Here is a 16,817-nt window from a genome sequence, read left to right as displayed (position 1 = left end):
CAGTGACTTGAAAAAAGTCAAGTCCAGTCGTTTGGGATTGCGTCAGGACCCTGTCAGACATTGGGACTCTCCTTTGTCTCTCGTCTAGACTTGATTCAACTTGTCTTCCTGGCCTTAGCTCGACTCTGCTTGACTCTCCATGGTCTAAGCCTTGACTTGATTCGAGTCGATTCTCCCCTCCTTGGTGTTGGTTTGACTCTCCCCACCCTAATCAGAACTCTACTTGGGCTTGACTCAACTCTCCTGGGCTCGACTAGGCTTGACTCAATCTGGTCTTGACTCTCCAGGTCTAAGCCTTGACTTGATTCGAGTCGATTCTCCCCTCCTTGGTGTTGGTTTCACTCTCCCCACCCTAATCAGAACTCTTCTTGGGCTTGACTCAACTCTCCTGGGCTTGACTAGGCTTGACTCAATCTGGTCTTGACTCTCCATGGTTTAGACCTGATTTAACTCGATTCCCCCTTCCCAGACCTGAACTGTCCTTGGTCTACTCTCCATGCTCTTTAATCTCTCTGGACATGACTAAACCAGACTCTCAAGGTTGAGGTCTCAATCAAAATATGCTTTTGCACTGGCCATTGCCTATTTGTTTTAAAAATGGGAAAACAGACAAAAGTTACCAGTGGAGATATCATATAGCCACTTTGGAAAGGCTTATTTGCTTAGACAAATAAATAGGAACCCTTGGCTCAACTACCATGGGTCAGTAATGGTTTCATGCAAGGGTCAGTACTACTGAGAAATCAAAAAATAACATGCAAATAAAATTATACACAATTTATTGTTATACTGATGATTCAATCATGAAGACAAACAAAGCTCTCAAGCCCTTAACGCCGTGTTTTGGACAATCTGTGCAATAATGCAGTATGGCTTTTTGTGTACGTACTCCATTCTTCTCCAGCACTTGCCAGCACGCACTGCCACCTGGAAAAAAACGAAAAAAGGAACGTATTATCGAAAAAAAGCGTTGTCGTGCTTTAAAGTAAAGTTATGACTTTAACGCGATGCTACAAGCTGTGCGTAAAAGTTGAAAAAAAGATTAAAAAACGAGTGTTTTTAGTGAAAATTTCGGGCTTTTCGATGTATTTATTGTTATTTTTATGCTCACGTCGCAGATGCTCTTCGTCGGGTACTTGGCAAGCATGAAGGCCATATAGTTGAAGAACGGCACTCGGGTCATTTTAACGGACGACGGTGCCACGCAGTGGTGCTTGGCCAGCTTCTTGACGAGGGACCTCAACTTCAACACCTCTGAGGACGGCATCGTTTCAGGGAATATACAAAAATAGAAGAAAAAATATACGCCCGATTATAAAAGTTACTTCAAACGGCTCGGCCCGGTAGCAGAGGGACGTACAAAGAGCAAAATTTCGAGTGTGGATTTTTTTTTTAATATAAAAAGAAATTTGGAAAATTTAGTTGGAGTCTGTCTGAATTGATGTGTCACTGTCGGAAATTATGAATTTTAAGATACATCTGTTAATTGTACATCTGCTGAATTAGCGTCATTTGTTTTCAATTTCTAGTTTTTTCAAACACAAACGACACTGATTAAATAATTATTTAACTTTTTTAAACGTAAATATATTTATAAAGGCAATCAACCTCCAAGAGTAATTTTTTTGCCTTAAAAATTAAAATTAAACGAACTGTAACAGAGGAAATCCAAACGAGCCGCACTTCCCAGGTCCCAACTGACTTGTTTTTTTCTCAGAATTTTTGCTGTTACCAATTAAAACTATCATGACAATCCATAGCCCATACCATACCTCAGGTCTGAGGTCAGGCATGGTGTTTATGGAAATAAACCAAGGATCAAAATGCATAAAAAAAAACCTTGGACTATATGACACTGTCTTTCAAGTAGAGACTATGGATGCTGAAACTGTGCCAACGTGATTAAATGGCTAGGTATTGTTAATGGAAAAATAGCCATTTATTCAGACAGCACTTGAGCACAATTATCACAATAGTAGTAAAGTCCAGAGTCTGGGATTGCATTGGGGTCGCGGGACTCTCCTTGGTCTCAACTCTACTCTTTCTCAACTCAACTCTCCCCTGCCTGGTCTCGACTCTCCAAGGTCTTTGCTCTTCCTGGTCCCGGCTCGACTCAACCCCCCCCTGCTTAGTGGGCTCAACTCGACTCTCACCTCTCTGTTCTTGACTCAACTCTTTGATCCCTAGTTTCAACTCTCAATGGGCTCAACTCTCCATGGTCTAAGCTTACCCTCTGTTGAAGAGGTGACTCGACTCGACTCACCTCTTTCTGGTCTCAACTCGACTCTCCATGGACTTTGCTCTTGGCCTCGGCTCAACTCATTTCTATTCTCCTTGTGCTTGATTCGATTCTCCCTGGTCCCGACATGACTAGAGTCAACTCAACTCTTCCCACCTTGGTCAACTCAACTCGACTCTCCATTGTCTTTTCTGGAAATGACTCTCCCTAGTCTCAATTGGACTTGACTCTACCTGGTCTAGACTTGAATTGACTCACCTCTCCTCTGCCTGGTCTTGACTCTTCCTTCCCTCGTTTTGATTCGACTTATCCTCTTCCCCCTTCCTGGTCTCGACTTTGCTCTTCCTAGTCTCGGCTCGACTCAACCCCCCCCCCACTTAGTCTTGACTCAACTCCACTCTCACCTATGTTCTTGACTCAACTCTTTGCTCCCTGATTTCAATTTTCCTTGGGCTGACTCTCCATGGTCTAGGCTCTTACCCTCTGTTGTCTAGATGACTCGACTCACCTCTTTCTGATCTCAACTCGACTCTTCATGGTCTTTGATCTCCCTGGTCTCGGCTCAACTCGACTTCCCCCTGCCTGGTCTTGATTCGACTCGACTCTCCCCACCTTGATTTTGTCTCATCAAGATGAGTCAAGACTCTCCCCTCTCTGATCTTGACTCAACTTTCCTCTCCCAGGTTTTGAACTCTGCTTGGGCTTGTCTCGACTCTCTTTGGTCTCGACTCTATATTATTTCAACTGGACTTGACTCTACCTGGTCTAGATTTGAATTGACTCATCTCTCCCCTGCCTGGTCTTGACTCTCCATGGTCTTGTTCTCCCCGTTCTCGACTGAACTCATTTCTATTCTCCTCAAGCTTGACTTGATTCTCCCTGGCCTCGACTTGACTAGAGTCAACTCAACTCTTCCCCCCTCGGTCTTGATTCAACTTGACTATCCATGGTCTTTTCTGGAAATGACCTCTCTAGTCTAAATTGGACTTGAATCGACTTTCCCTGCTTTCCCCCTATAGTAAAGTTAAACATTAAATAAAAATCTCTACAAAAAAAAAAAAAAAATGAAGATATTATCTACTTCCTTGTGGACCATTATGGACTTTGATCAAATTAAATTGAGCAGCAATTGATGAATAATGCATTGTACGTTGATAGAATGTAACAACGTATGCAATACTGTTAATTTATTTAATATTTCTGTTTCCTCATTAAAACGTCAGTTACTTAAAGCATAATAATTTTATTTTGTAAAAAAAGCTAAAAATTACAATATATTTAGTTATAATGCTTTATTATATTATTTTTTTTTTTTGTTCTAGTTGTATAATTATACAGACAGGGTGTTTAATTAAATATTTATGTTGTTATATTTATATGGATTTTATTATCTTTTTCATTGATGTTTAGTATAGTGATTTATGTTGAGTTAATTATAAGCATTGCTTTGTATATACATTTTTTTTTCTCTTTACTTTTAGATATGTTTTTTTAAGAAATGGGTTTTTGATCCGTAAAAAATAAAAATAATAAATAACAAAAATAAAAAATTAGAGCCCAAGGTAATCAAGGTTCCAATAGTTATTGAATCAATTGATTATTGTTTTTGATTTTTTTTTTTTTTAAATATAAAAGAACATAATTTTCATATATCGACATACTGATGTGTAGAAAGTTCCTGTAATTTAAAACTCGTTAAGGCTTAACTTCCTGGCAGGTATCTCAATTTGAATCATGAACCTTGCAGTTTGGAGCGACATATTAAAATTAGTTTACAAATAAGCACGCGCCCAGTCCGGTCAATAAATTAAAAATGAAATTACTTTTCTTTCTTGTGGTAAATTAAAAAATAAATATATGTTATTTACACTGTTAAAATAATTTGTCATTCGAGATTTCAGCTAGTTACGCCATTAGGCAAGGAGGATTTGCTTCAGGGAACCCAGAAGATGGTAATTGAATTTCTTTGGTTCTTATTATTATCGATTTTTTTTTTTCAATTTTAATCTTTACAGATGTAGAGGTGCTAACAACCCAAATCCCTGAGTACGATGAAGAGGATGAATGCGAAGAAAGCTTTTTCGAGTTATTCAACAAGATTTTATGCTTTATAAAATTGGTCGTTGGTCTGTTCACCGGATCTTCAGACCCTTGCTGTTCGTTCGAACTGCCATCTTTTGGCTGACTCGACCCATTGGTTAAATAAGAACTTTAAAACACAAAGAGTAGAATTCGTTTTTTATTTTTTATTTTATTCACCCATGAAATCAATGTGTTATTTAGTAACTTTTCATGCATATATGAAGGAGAGTCCTTAGTAAAGAAAGAACCCGGAATTTTAAAAAATATTCCTTAAGCACAAATTCACATCTTTACATTATGAACCTAAAATGTTATATGTGAATGCTTCAAGATTTAAGACGTTCGTTGATAGAAAATAGTGGATGCTTGCGTAAGTGTGTTTACAGAAAAAATCTAGTCCTTCTAACTCCTCTGAGCCAAAATCGCATCAAGCGGTTCCAAAATGCTGCAGCAGCATTATATAAGAATAGACACCTTGCATAAACTGTAAACAGAAAAGCGTAACAAGGCATTGTGTTACAAGTGTTAAAAATTTAAAAAAGTAAATACCGTCGTAAACTGCTCCAGCTCGAACTTGAGGACGAACCTGAAATGAAGCTGCATTGGTCTAGCCGCCATTGTCATAAATATGAGCAATTTCTTTCTCGTACTGACATCGTTCTTATACCACGAACTTTCATATATTGCCCTGAATAGTTTCTCATTCTAGAAATTAACGCAAAATGTAAAGTTTGTAAGTAAAACATTAGGGGGTTTTTTTTTTTTAAACCTCTGTTTTGATTATATTCCCTCCCCAAGTAAGTGTATACGGAGTGATTAGTGTTATTATGGCTAAAATAACGAATGAAAGGAAGTTGGAAAAATCTCCCTTTTTCAAGTCGAGAAAAAAAGCAACTACTCTCGCAGCGACTTCAATGCCGTTGATGACCATTTCCATGAAGTAAACCGTTGATAAATAATTGTTTATTTCTCTGTTATGCCTAGAAAAAATAAAACAAAGCTTTATTAAACAGCGTAAAAAATTTAAATTTCAGTGTTTTTACACACTTTAAAATTTCTTGGTAGAGTATGTAAGGTCTGTTTCCAAGTTTTTTCATATCTTTTTGTATTAAAAGTTGCTGGAGGTATTTCAGGTTAAAAGCGGAGTATGTCGTAATCAAGAAGAGAATGTTAACGGAGACGCAGGTGCTGACCAACCCGCAGTAAAATGAAGTGATTTGAAATGAAAAATTCGACCAGTACCAGGAGTAAGGAAACGGCGCGTAAGCTGGAAGCGGGAGGATCCAGACCTCCTGATTCCAATTGTTTAAAAGACATTCGATAATGACCAACGGGCAAAGGCCTACAAATATTACAAAGTAGAAGACTGTATATTTTCTGATCATATAATCCTGTTCTTCGTACTCTTTCTCCATTATATTCTCCGCAGCTCCTTCTTTCCAAATCGCGTCGAGCCTTTTCACTATCTTATCGACAGTTTTCGCTCTCAACAGTGTATTGAAATGCCTCGTCACGATGTGCACCATGCAGATGCAGAACTGACTTGCGGCCAGCTTGTCGATCAACGGCCTGTCGCTCAGAAGATAAAAGAGAGACAGGAAGAAGTACGCACTCGTGAAAAAAGTTTGGTAAACGACGTATAAATATACGAATTTAGAATGCTTTTTAGAAGGGTCTACAATCATCCCTGCTAATCGCATAGCCAAAAAATAAAAATATTCAGATGGAGCCCTCATCGTCGTATGAAAACCAAATGAAAAATAAGCTTTACGTAATCATTCCTCACCTACAAACCATCTTGGTCAAACATTCCACTAAATTATTTCTTTTTCAGCCTTATTAAGTAAATTGGATGAAGAAATTGACTTGGAAATAATTTGTGTGAGTTATTTATTTATACGGGAAAAAATATACCCAGTACAGGTTCAATAAGAGGTTAAACCATACATAAGTAATAATGAATAATTATAAATACAAATAACGTATAACAATAATTAAAAATATAAACATATTCAAAAATAACAAACACAAATAAACAAATTATGTCATAATATACATATTTATAAAAGAAGTAAGAAGGAATGATAAGAAATCAGATCCATATATTTTTTTTAATGTTTAAATTGATTTAAGGAAAGGTAAAAAGTGATACAATTTAAAGGAAATTTATTTCTCGTCCCCATGAGATGAGAAATCAGACTAAACTTTAAGTAACTAGATAATAATTAGATAACTGTAACCGTGGAACATGGAAATTTAGCAATAGTGGTTGCAGTTCTGCATATTCCATGAGAAATACAAAAGTAGAGAAAAATATTTTGACAATAATAGTATAAAAACTGAGATAAAATCTATTATTGAACATTGAAAATTATTTTGCTTAGCTAAATTAATTTGCAATTTAAAACAGGGTAGACTGAACAGTTGAAAATGTCAAACAAAACATTAGTCTCCATGGATTGGATAATTTAGAAAAAATCAGATGCCGTCATTCGACTCATCTCTGCCCCTTACTCAGTTTTTGGTCTCGACTCTACTCATCGGTTGACTCTCCTGATCTTGGCCTCTTCCAGCCAGGGCTCAACTCATATCCCTGTGCTCGAATTGGCTCCCGGCCTCGAATGATTTTATTTTTCAATCTTCCCTTTTATGTCGGTCCCAAAAAGGGCTAAAATTGGCACAATCAATCAGTTTAAGGACAAACCACAGAATCTGTGCTGAATATCTTCATAATCTAAGTATCATGTATGTAGAGGGGTAAAAGAAAACCTAAGTATAACAGGATTAATTATTTATTAGAGAAAATTTGTAAGAAATTTGTTTCTTTGCATATTTTCATTTTACTTTAAATGTTCATATACTGTCAATTAAAAAATAATTTTAATTGCTTTGTGTCCCATTAATTATTATTTGAAGTCATAAATTTCACCAGTTTATAAAAATGCAAGTTAGTGGCGATCAATTTTCGTTCTCTGACCTCCTGTAAATATTATATATGGTTTTAACGATGCAATTACTGTACACACTCGCCCTTAAACAGATATAAAACATTTATCAATTTAAAAAATAATAAGAAGACCTGAATATTATATACTTTTTTTTTTTTCAGCTGCGTTTGGTGATGTTAATCCACACCCCTCCATCTACGGCTAATAACAGCGTACCTTTTCTGTATTTAATCGGTATATTTGTCTTTTCGTTGAGCGTCACTTTATAGTTTAGAATAATTTTTGTCAGGGCGATTTCCACTTCTAACCTTGCAAATCGAGACCCTAAAAACTTTTGATGTTAGATCAGCACCGTTGGATCAGGCTCGAACTTACCGATGCACTTTCTTGGCCCATCGCCGAATGGTACGAATGCATTTTTAACCATCCGGTCTTTTCTCACGTCGCCGAATCTTTCCGGATCGAATTTACCCGGCTCCGGAAAGTATTTCGGATCGTTGTGCAGGCTATAAACCGGCACCGTGACTATCGTCCCTGGCGGGATGACGACCTCCGTCCCAGGAAGCTTGTACTGCTGCAGAGATTTACGCGAAACTGCTTTCGCTGGTGGATGTTTTCGAAGTGTTTCTAAAAATATTAAATACAGAGTAAATTTTACTATAAAATATAATCATAGAGTGTATAACAATAGTAATTCGATAGTAATTGATAATCTGAACAGATTTTTTTTTTTTTCAAATAAATTTTATGGCTACACAGTGTAGCATAAACCATATATCACAAATAATTTTTTATATTATGTAAATGCATTACCTGAAATTACTTGTTTTACATAGTTAATATTAACGAAGGATTCATTAGATTTCAAATCACTCTGACTAATATGGTTTATTATCTCTTGATATAATCTCTCCTGCACATCTTGATTGACTGCCAGTTCATAAAGAGCAAAGTGAAGGGTGGTTGATGTCGTTTGAAAAGCGGCGACAAAAAATACTATTGCATTAGATAAGAAAACCGTATGGTCGAATTTAACTGAAAATTCAAATTAAACTTTCAGACTGTTACAAGTGTTAAATTATTAGTTAATTAATCAGGGTTTACGTTTATTTGCAATATTTGCTTTGTCGCGTTTCAATTGATCAAGGATAGTTAAAAGATCTTTTATATGTATATCATTCATTTTTCTGTAGTTTAATACGGTTTGTAAAACATTTCCAAACATATCTTGCGTTTCTTGGGAAATCTGATGCATTTTTAATAATTCAGCGAGCCAAGGTATGTAGAGTTTAACGAGGTGTGAAAATTTATTTTTTGGCTTTGCAAAAATCGACTGCTGGATTTTCACCAGCGAAGAATCATTCTTGAAGCTATCACCGTTTATACCAAAAGCGCAGGAAGCGATTACATTCATTGAAAATTTTATCATCAACCCCCTCGCTTCGAATGGAGTCCCGTCTGTGTATTTCGATAAAAAATTCACCAGTTCGTCTGAGCATGCTACGATTTGATCCTGCATTCCTTTCAGTTTGAAACGTGAAAACGCCGGATTCAATTTATCCCTAAGCGCCTTCCAAACCGGACCTTCGAGATTGACGATATTGGCTAATGTCGGATCATTCGCATCACCGATAAATCCTCTGTCGGTGAACAATGAAAAATCTTTGATCAAAATGTATTCAACAAGACCAGGGTCTCTTAAAAAAAGGACAGGCTGTCTGAACGAAAACGAACCGAAAAACGGTTCATCTTTGAAAGTACAATACATTTCTTTTTGCACTTCAGCCTCCATCGCAAGATCGGACTCGATTGTACCAAGAAACGGGTACTTTGGCTTGATGTAAGGGACTCCTCTTTTTTTCCAAAAGCTGTACGTAGCAGTACCATAATAATACAAAAATGTCATTAAAATTGTGACTAAAATTAAAAAACCGATCAATTGGTCCATAGTTTTGTTTTATAAATTTAAACTGCACAAACCTTCAGATCAAATTAAAATAAGAGCTCTGAATGAATTATATTAAAGATCCCATTATCAGTCTTATCTCAATACAAACTTTTTTTTAAATCAAGGTTAAATTTTGCGCATTCTTTTACACAGATAAAAATTGATACGACTAAAAGATAATTTGAAAAGAATTGTTTAAACATTTTTTATCTACTGAGATAGCGAGCGAAGCAATAGCAAGTTATTAAAACAATGCACACAGTTTCCAGATTAATAATAATTTATAGTACTAGTAGGCTCATTTAAAGTTAAAGTAAAGGAGTTATGCCAGTTTTCACTGTCTTCACTGGTGAGGTGAGGTGTGTATTGCTAGGGTTTTCTATGATAGCTAAGGTGATCAACAAAGGTGGCTATGGTTTCCTTGTTTGGACCGACTCCCTCTGTGCGGTTACAGTTCATGACTCCTTCATCACCAGTTACCACAAACTGTAGTATCTCAGCAAAATAGTGGTTCTGAGTAGGAGGAAGCTATAATCAAGAGCACTGTTGATAGGTGGCCTTAAGAGGATCTGACTTGTAGAAGAGCCATCTTGATTAAGAATAGGCCATGCGAGGTTGACACATTCTGTGCCAAAGCCTACGTATCCACGTATAGAGAAATGTTTCTCAACGTGTTCAACTGAATTAAAGGGTGACATTCCTTGTCTCTATATAGAGATCGTGAACCTGATATGAGAACTGCTTGAGGACGGAAGGGAGTGGGTCTCGTTCTGATTTGGCCCTGAACCCTTTTGTGTCATACCGCAGATATATTAAAAGCGATAGTTTGTCTCGTAGATCATTGGGAAATATGATATTTTAGGAGAAGCAGGAGTTCAGAGATATTTGTAATAAGTTTTTGTAAGTAAAAATGTCAGAAATTTGTCTGTGAGATTCAAGAGTTGGAATTTTAAATTGCAATCTGAGGTCATGATAGTGGAGAGAGACGTTATCAAATCAGATACAAAATGACCTAAAGATGAATTGAGAAAACAGGTTTAAACATAAACCCTAAGAAAACATCTCATACCTTTTACAAGAAGAAGTAAGCTAAATTAATATCTAAAAACACCCACTATAAAAGAAGAAGACTTAACTTTCTCCAAAGAAACAAAGTAGCTAGGTATAATCCTTGACAAAAGGCTCCACTAAGCATTGGCCAGAGATTATGGAACAAAAACTGTGTATAACCCTCAGGATGGCATATTGGTTGTACACTACAATGGTCAGACCCTTGGTCAGATATGGTGGCCAAAACACTGAACAAAGGATACATAGAATGGGCTACAAAGTCTACAAAGACTACTGGCGTACAGATGAAATTGAGAGAAATTAAGATTATTTAGGCCCTTAAAAAAGATTAAAGGTCCAAGAATATAACCCAAGAATATAAGCTGAAATTAAGAGAGAAGAGGTGATAGAATTTGCAGAACCGAGTTTTGAAAAATATAGGATACAATTAAATAAGTTTCCAAATAAGGAAATTATGATTAATGGAGCCGAATGCTGTTATCATCTGAAATTTTGAGGGGTGTCCCACGATTATGAATTTTTGTAAACCAGATTAAAAATGAGATATAAAGGCATGGTAGTAAATAAATAAGTATATTTGTTCAAATTAATAATTATAAATATTAAATTAATATAAATATATGACAATTTTTTGAAGTTATATTGCTTAAACCATAATTTATCAATTCTCATATTTTAGAAATAAATTGTCTTACTATTTACTACTACTTTTTATTACAAGAATGTATTCTTTAAATATTAATTATTTATAATACTTATTCAGAAATCGTGAGATGTGGTCTGGTGTGATGTAGGTTTCAGAAAAACATTTTCTTTATCGTGCCAACGTTTCGATCTTTATTGAGATCATCTTCAGGTCTCAAAGTGTTTGTCTTCTGTGTAATTGTGCCATTCTTGCGTGTCATGTTGAGAGAGCCACACACACGTACACAACACGCAAGAATGGCACAATTACACAGAAGACAAACACTTTGAGCCCTGAGATGATCTCAATAAAGATCGAAACGTTGGCACGATAAAGAAAATGTTTTTCTGAAACCTACATCACACCAGACCGCATCTCGCGATTTCTGAATAATTATCGATTAACGGTCACTAATCACCACACATATTTATAATACATTGATGAAACCGCATTAAGAAAGAAAACCAGAAAGAGAAAGAAAAAAGGAAACTGGGAAAAGAAACGAAAGAAGATGATTTGTGTCATTTTTCAAAGGTGCCATGGGCCTAAAAAACGCCTGTGAGGAAGTAGAAAGTACTCCCTGGGAAAGTAAATTCCAAAGCCTTACAATTCTAGAGAAAAAGGCTAAAGCTTTTAAAGACATCAGCATAAAATGAAATTGGGAGAAATTAAGATCATTTAGGAACTTGGAAAAGACTAAAGGTCCAAGAATATAGCCTTGGAGTACACAAGCTGAAATCGAAAGAGAAGATGTGAAAGAATTTGCAGCTTTAACTCACTGAATTCTGAGACAATAAGGAGATAAGATAAAATAAATTTCCAATTAAGGAAATTATGATTTATGGAGCCGAAAGCATTGGAAAAAATCAAACAGAGGCGGTTATCATCTGAGATTTTGAGGGGTTGCCCCACGATTAAGAAATTTTCGAATGCCAGACTAAAAATGAGATATAAGGGCATGGTAGTAAATAAATAAAGATATTTGTTTAAATGAACAATATTATAATAAATATTGAATTAATATAAAATATATGATCATTTTTCGTCGTTACTTTTGTTTCATGCATTATTTATCGATTCATGGTCGATATCCATGTTTAGGTTCCGTATATCCGTAAATTGGAAGGTTATCCACCAGGTTCTATTCACGTTTTTTTTCACTTTTGCAATTTTAAGATGTTTGTTTAAAAAAATAGTAATGTTTTATTTAAAATATATGTAAATAAATATAAAACGTGGTTGACCGGATTTTTAAAAATGAAAGTCTTAACTTTCTTGGGTTACGGGCGTTCTTTGACTATTTTCAGTGAGTTTTTATTATCCTGTTTGTTTTTATATTTATTATTATTGTTTTTTTTCGTTTTTAGAAAGATTTGTAAATACAGCCCCTGCGTATGTAAAGCATCAGAATGATGTATTCACAGCAGAAGCGAACAGGCAGATGCACAACGTCGGACGTATCGAGAAGGTTGAAATATCCTACGACGGCTTACCGGAAAAAGCTACGTTGTACATGAACAGAAACATTTCAACGCCTCATGATGTCGCATTACGTGAGATAATTTTTAAAAAATAATAAATGCAAAACTTTATTAAAAGTTTATCTTTTGTTAGATATATCGCAGTTTGTCGCTGGTAGAAGCGCATTGGCGATTGTGGACAATCAAACGCCATGGGATATGCACAGGCCATTTGAAGAGTCGTGCCATCTTAACTTTCTCGGTTTTAACGACTCGGACCCTTACCTGGTGAACAAGGCGTTTTGGAAATCTTGCTCGTTTCTTCTCGGCGCTGTGATCAACACGGCGTTCTCCGACCATATCAAAGTCACCCTTCACAGCTTCCCTTCCCCGCAAAGTATAATCAATCAGCGGTTTTTAAACAAACTTGAACGTTTCTTAATTATTTTTCTTTTTAATCAGTAACGAGCGGGAGTTTTCTGTACGATGCTAGTTTATCGCTGGACGACTGGAACCCGACTAAGAATGAGCTACGAGTCCTTTCTGCAGAAATGGCCAAATTAGTCAATCAGAGTCTACCATTCGAAAGGCTTCAAGTCTCCGAGGAAATGGCCAAGGAAATATTTTCCGATAATAAGTTTAAACTTCAACAAATACCGAATATAGCCAATAAATCAGGTTTGTCTTTAATATATCGAGAGAGAGAAAAAATTCTAGATTTAATTTACGCTTTATAGATGGCCATATAACACTTTATCGAGTCGGAACGCACATAGATATCAGCAAGGGGCCACTCGTAGGTAACTCATCTTTCATCGGAAGGTGTACGATTGCTGCTGTAAGTCAAAATTTTTATTTTTTGTATAAAATTCAAAATCATAATTTCCCGACTTTCCAGGTCCATAAAATCGAGAGCGAGGATGGAGTCTTGTTTAGGTTCCAAGGAGTTGCCCTCCCTAAAGGACTTTTAGTAAGTAACATCCCTTCAAAATAAATTGTTTTTTAGTAATCTTTTTTTGTCCCCAGCTTAATCAGTTTGCTTATAAAATCATAGAGGAACGAGCCGCAAAACTGGTAAATTATTAAGATTTTTTTTCTCTTCTCATATTCAAATCAATTTATTCTTGTTACAGAATAAATCTACCTTCACAGAACCCTCACTGGAAGAACAGCTTGCGTAAATTTTCCTCGTGTATTTTTATAGTCATTTATAAATAAATATTAATTCTTTTTTTACCTCTTACTTTTTTTTAATGCTTTTCATATTCAGAATTGGTGCGGTGATTTAGTTACTTAGGGAATGGCTTGTATAATAAAGAAAACTCCTTTATAATGGATACAGGGACTGTGGTAGCCAAGTGGTTAAGGTGTCATACTCTTGGCTGGTAGATCCTGCGGTCTTTTCTTTCTGACGCCTAAGGGGTATGGTGACCGCAATTGGAAGAAATTGACACGGCATCATCAATAGAAGGTCTAGGGCGGGATCATATCTCAGTGACCCTGAACTTGGCCCCAACCCCCTTCAAAAATGAGTTTCTTCAAAGGAAGAACATCAGCACACAAAAAATGGAGCCAGGAATAAAGTACAATAAGCTGTAGTATATTAATTTAAAAAGAAATTTTTTTTTAATACAACAAATTTTGTATAATTTTATACTTTTCAAAGGTCTAATATGTAAAGGGGAAAAATGTTTATATTCCAATACAGCAAAGGGGACCAAGGGTCAAGTGGTGAGGTCGTCTGGTTCGAATCCCGGCACAACAAATGGCTTTTTAATTGAGAATCGTACCCCCTTGTCATTGTCACCCAAGTGAAGTTGGATGTTAAGCCATTTTGTATGAAAGGAATTATTTTGTAGGTCTCAGTGTAGAAAAGGTTGTTAGTCTTTTTTTCAACACCCAAGAAAGAAAGAAAAATCACAAGAGGCTTTTCTTTTTCCCTAGTCACGTTTGTACAGTACGCAGATAGTGGTCGTTTTGCTATTTTACCTCCGAAACGTCTCTTCCTTCTAGCTAACGCCAAAAAAAAAAAAAAAAAAAAAATAGGCTAAACCAGCAACGTTTTTATGTATTGCGTAAGTGTTACACCCTAGCGCCGGCCAGTTTAAGATCATAGGGTTTTTTTTATGTCCAATTAATGTCTATATACAGTGAAATATCCCTATAACGGACACTCTTGAAGAATGAAATTGATTCGAATCCAGGACTTTTACCTGCAATAGAATAATAAATATTTAATTATAAGGATTAGAATTTACACTGCCTTAAATCAATTGAATACGCTAAACCAGCAACGCTTTTATGTATTGCAAAGTGTTACACCCTAGCGCCGGCCAGTTCAAGATCTTAAGGGTTTTTTTTCCCAATTAATGTCTATATACAGTGAAACTTCTCTATAACGGACACTCTTGAACAATGAAATTGATTCGAATCCAGGGCGTTTACCTTAAGCTGGATTTCTACTAGGCAAAACAAAGTGAGCCATCAGCGTGAGACAAGCACACCTTTAATAATTACACTAAATGCTGCATCAGCGTTTCCTATCATGGCAATACTTGTATACGTTAAAAAGAAAACCTTGGTGGACCAAAGAATTATTCATCGGCGAACCTCATTAGTTTTCATTTTCGCTTTAACAGTATCGACAGTTTGTCCCATTTTGATGTTTTCCTTCCAGCATCCTCTCTCATGTTCTAATGAGTTTTATCTTTAGCATATCAGAAAAATCAGTAGCTGTGATATATTCGGATAAGTCGAATGCACTCTTCCTAGTCCATTCTCATAATTGAGACAAGTCTACATGAAGCGAAACAAACAACTTTGATGCGCACTAAAAGGCCAACAGGCAGTCGGCTGACCTTGAAACATCCTCCTGCTGAAAGGTTAGCAGTCCCGGCTAAGTCTCCACAATACAAGACAAGATTTGCGAAACAGCTTCAAGTTTCGCGCAGTGGAAACCCAGTTTTACATCGTTGAGCGCTTTGTCAATGCCTAAACCAGCCACTGATACCCCTAGGGTGTTAAGGTTAGGAAGTGGGGTGTAATGAAAACAATTTTTGGATGTGGTTCCGCTTCTGCAAACTATGCTGACTACCAGGCCGCAGCAGTTCTCTTTCCTGACTCTGACTGCCTCACTGTCCTCTCTGACTCCAGACTGACTCTTCTCTACGCCGTCTACCATGGCCATACCAGTGTTGTTCTCAGACTCTGACTGACTCTTCTTCAGGCCTGCCCCTGTTCTTTTTGGGATTGTACATTTATTAATCAGATGGGAAGGAGGTGGAGACTCGTCAAGCTTAGGAAATACTGTTATGCTTCCTGGTGAAAAATGTATATAATTTTTTTTTTTTTTACAGAACTTGTCTGTTAAGAGAGGTTTTATTGCAATATAACACAACAGTAAAAAGAAAACAATTTAATAAATAACAGTATTTAAAAACAAACTATTATCCTACCATAGTCCTCTTCCTCCCCCTAGCTTTGACCTCTTCGTACTTTCTCATAACTTCTTTACTCCCTTTATTGGCTTTGCGGTAGAATTTGATTATCGTCATGAAGAACTGCTCGTTCAATTCGTGCGTACTCGACAAGGCCCTTTCCAGGACGTAAAGATCAACGGCTTTGTCTTCAGCGCTCTGAGCCACAGTTGAAAGGCCAAAGTCAATAAGGTATATTTCATCATCTTGCAGTATCATGTTAGACGTCGTAAGGTCTCCGTGGATTAAGTTGTTTGAGTGTATTTTACCGACGCTCTCTCCTGTAATTTAATAAAATTAACAAACGACATTAGCTGTTTGATAAAACAAATTTTGTACCGATAAGCTCAGCGATTCGAAGCGCTTTGTCTGTACCGTCATCAAGCGCTTCTTTAACCGACGCGCCGGACAGCTTTTGGAGATAGATCAACCGCCGATCCAGGTCGATGTAGTAGACAGTTGGGCATTTTACACCTGCCGCCTTGCACCTGAGGATCCCTCTTGCTTCGTTCCTCAGCCTTTCCTTGCTCAGGGCTTCGTCTAAGTCCGGATGCCTGTATTTCTTGAGGAAACGTTCTTTAACCACTACCTCATCACCGAGGAAAGCTCCTGTGTACATCTTGGCCTCCGCGCCCTGTTTCCAAAGGTCGAAACCGTCTAAATTTGCCATTTTATCACAGATATATAAAGAAAAAACAAACTAAAGTTGTTTCGACTTGTCAGCAATCGCCGGTTCAAAACATCAGTATATAACAGTCTGTGAATTGTGATATCGCAGTATCGCACTCTGGTGACAGAGTGTATAACCACTTAACAGGCTAGTATCACAGTATCCCACTTGTTTTCAAATTTTCTTCATTGTGAATATTTTCATTTTTTAAATAAGTATCCCTTAAGTAACCATCCCT

The 16,817-nt window shown here is 36.6% G+C and overlaps 3 protein-coding genes across 4 annotated transcripts; 1 reads left to right on the top strand and 2 right to left on the bottom strand.

The window, feature by feature from the left end:
* Positions 1–4,460: 4,460 nt before the first annotated feature.
* LOC106662957 (probable cytochrome P450 6a20) lies at positions 4,461–9,198 on the bottom strand. Of its 2 annotated transcripts, XR_002910364.1 has the most exons (7): positions 8,374–9,198; positions 8,083–8,304; positions 7,645–7,896; positions 7,416–7,593; positions 5,091–5,301; positions 4,871–5,026; positions 4,461–4,805 (listed from the first exon to the last, which is right to left on the bottom strand). XR_002910364.1 is itself a non-coding variant. In XM_024227320.1 (5 exons), the coding sequence occupies exons 1-4, from the start codon at positions 9,173–9,175 to the stop codon at positions 7,427–7,429; spliced, it is 1,443 nt and encodes a 480-aa protein (XP_024083088.1). In that variant the 5' UTR covers positions 9,176–9,198; the 3' UTR covers positions 6,439–7,352; positions 7,417–7,426. The 2 variants fall into 2 exon arrangements, 1 of the variants encoding a protein (XP_024083088.1); XM_024227320.1 differs by lacking the exons at positions 4,461–4,805; positions 4,871–5,026; positions 5,091–5,301 and adding an exon at positions 6,439–7,352 and having other exon boundaries at positions 7,417–7,593.
* A 2,895-nt stretch (positions 9,199–12,093) lies between these two features.
* Positions 12,094–13,669, top strand: LOC106662965 (39S ribosomal protein L39, mitochondrial). Its single transcript, XM_014387423.2, has 8 exons — positions 12,094–12,279; positions 12,341–12,526; positions 12,588–12,830; positions 12,896–13,111; positions 13,171–13,271; positions 13,332–13,403; positions 13,460–13,507; positions 13,567–13,669. The coding sequence occupies exons 1-8, from the start codon at positions 12,231–12,233 to the stop codon at positions 13,612–13,614; spliced, it is 963 nt and encodes a 320-aa protein (XP_014242909.1). The 5' UTR covers positions 12,094–12,230; the 3' UTR covers positions 13,615–13,669.
* Positions 13,670–15,792: 2,123 nt separating this feature from the next.
* LOC106662968 (TP53-regulating kinase) lies at positions 15,793–16,693 on the bottom strand. Its single transcript, XM_014387425.2, has 2 exons — positions 16,249–16,693; positions 15,793–16,190 (listed from the first exon to the last, which is right to left on the bottom strand). The coding sequence occupies exons 1-2, from the start codon at positions 16,577–16,579 to the stop codon at positions 15,880–15,882; spliced, it is 642 nt and encodes a 213-aa protein (XP_014242911.1). The 5' UTR covers positions 16,580–16,693; the 3' UTR covers positions 15,793–15,879.
* Positions 16,694–16,817: the final 124 nt, after the last annotated feature.

The sequence above is a fragment of the Cimex lectularius genome, unplaced genomic scaffold (genome assembly GCF_000648675.2).
Source record: "Cimex lectularius strain Harlan isolate CLEC.00 unplaced genomic scaffold, Clec_2.1 scaffold185, whole genome shotgun sequence".
NCBI classification, from domain to species: domain Eukaryota; kingdom Metazoa; phylum Arthropoda; class Insecta; order Hemiptera; family Cimicidae; genus Cimex; species Cimex lectularius.
This window is presented reverse-complemented; position numbering and strand designations above follow the sequence as displayed.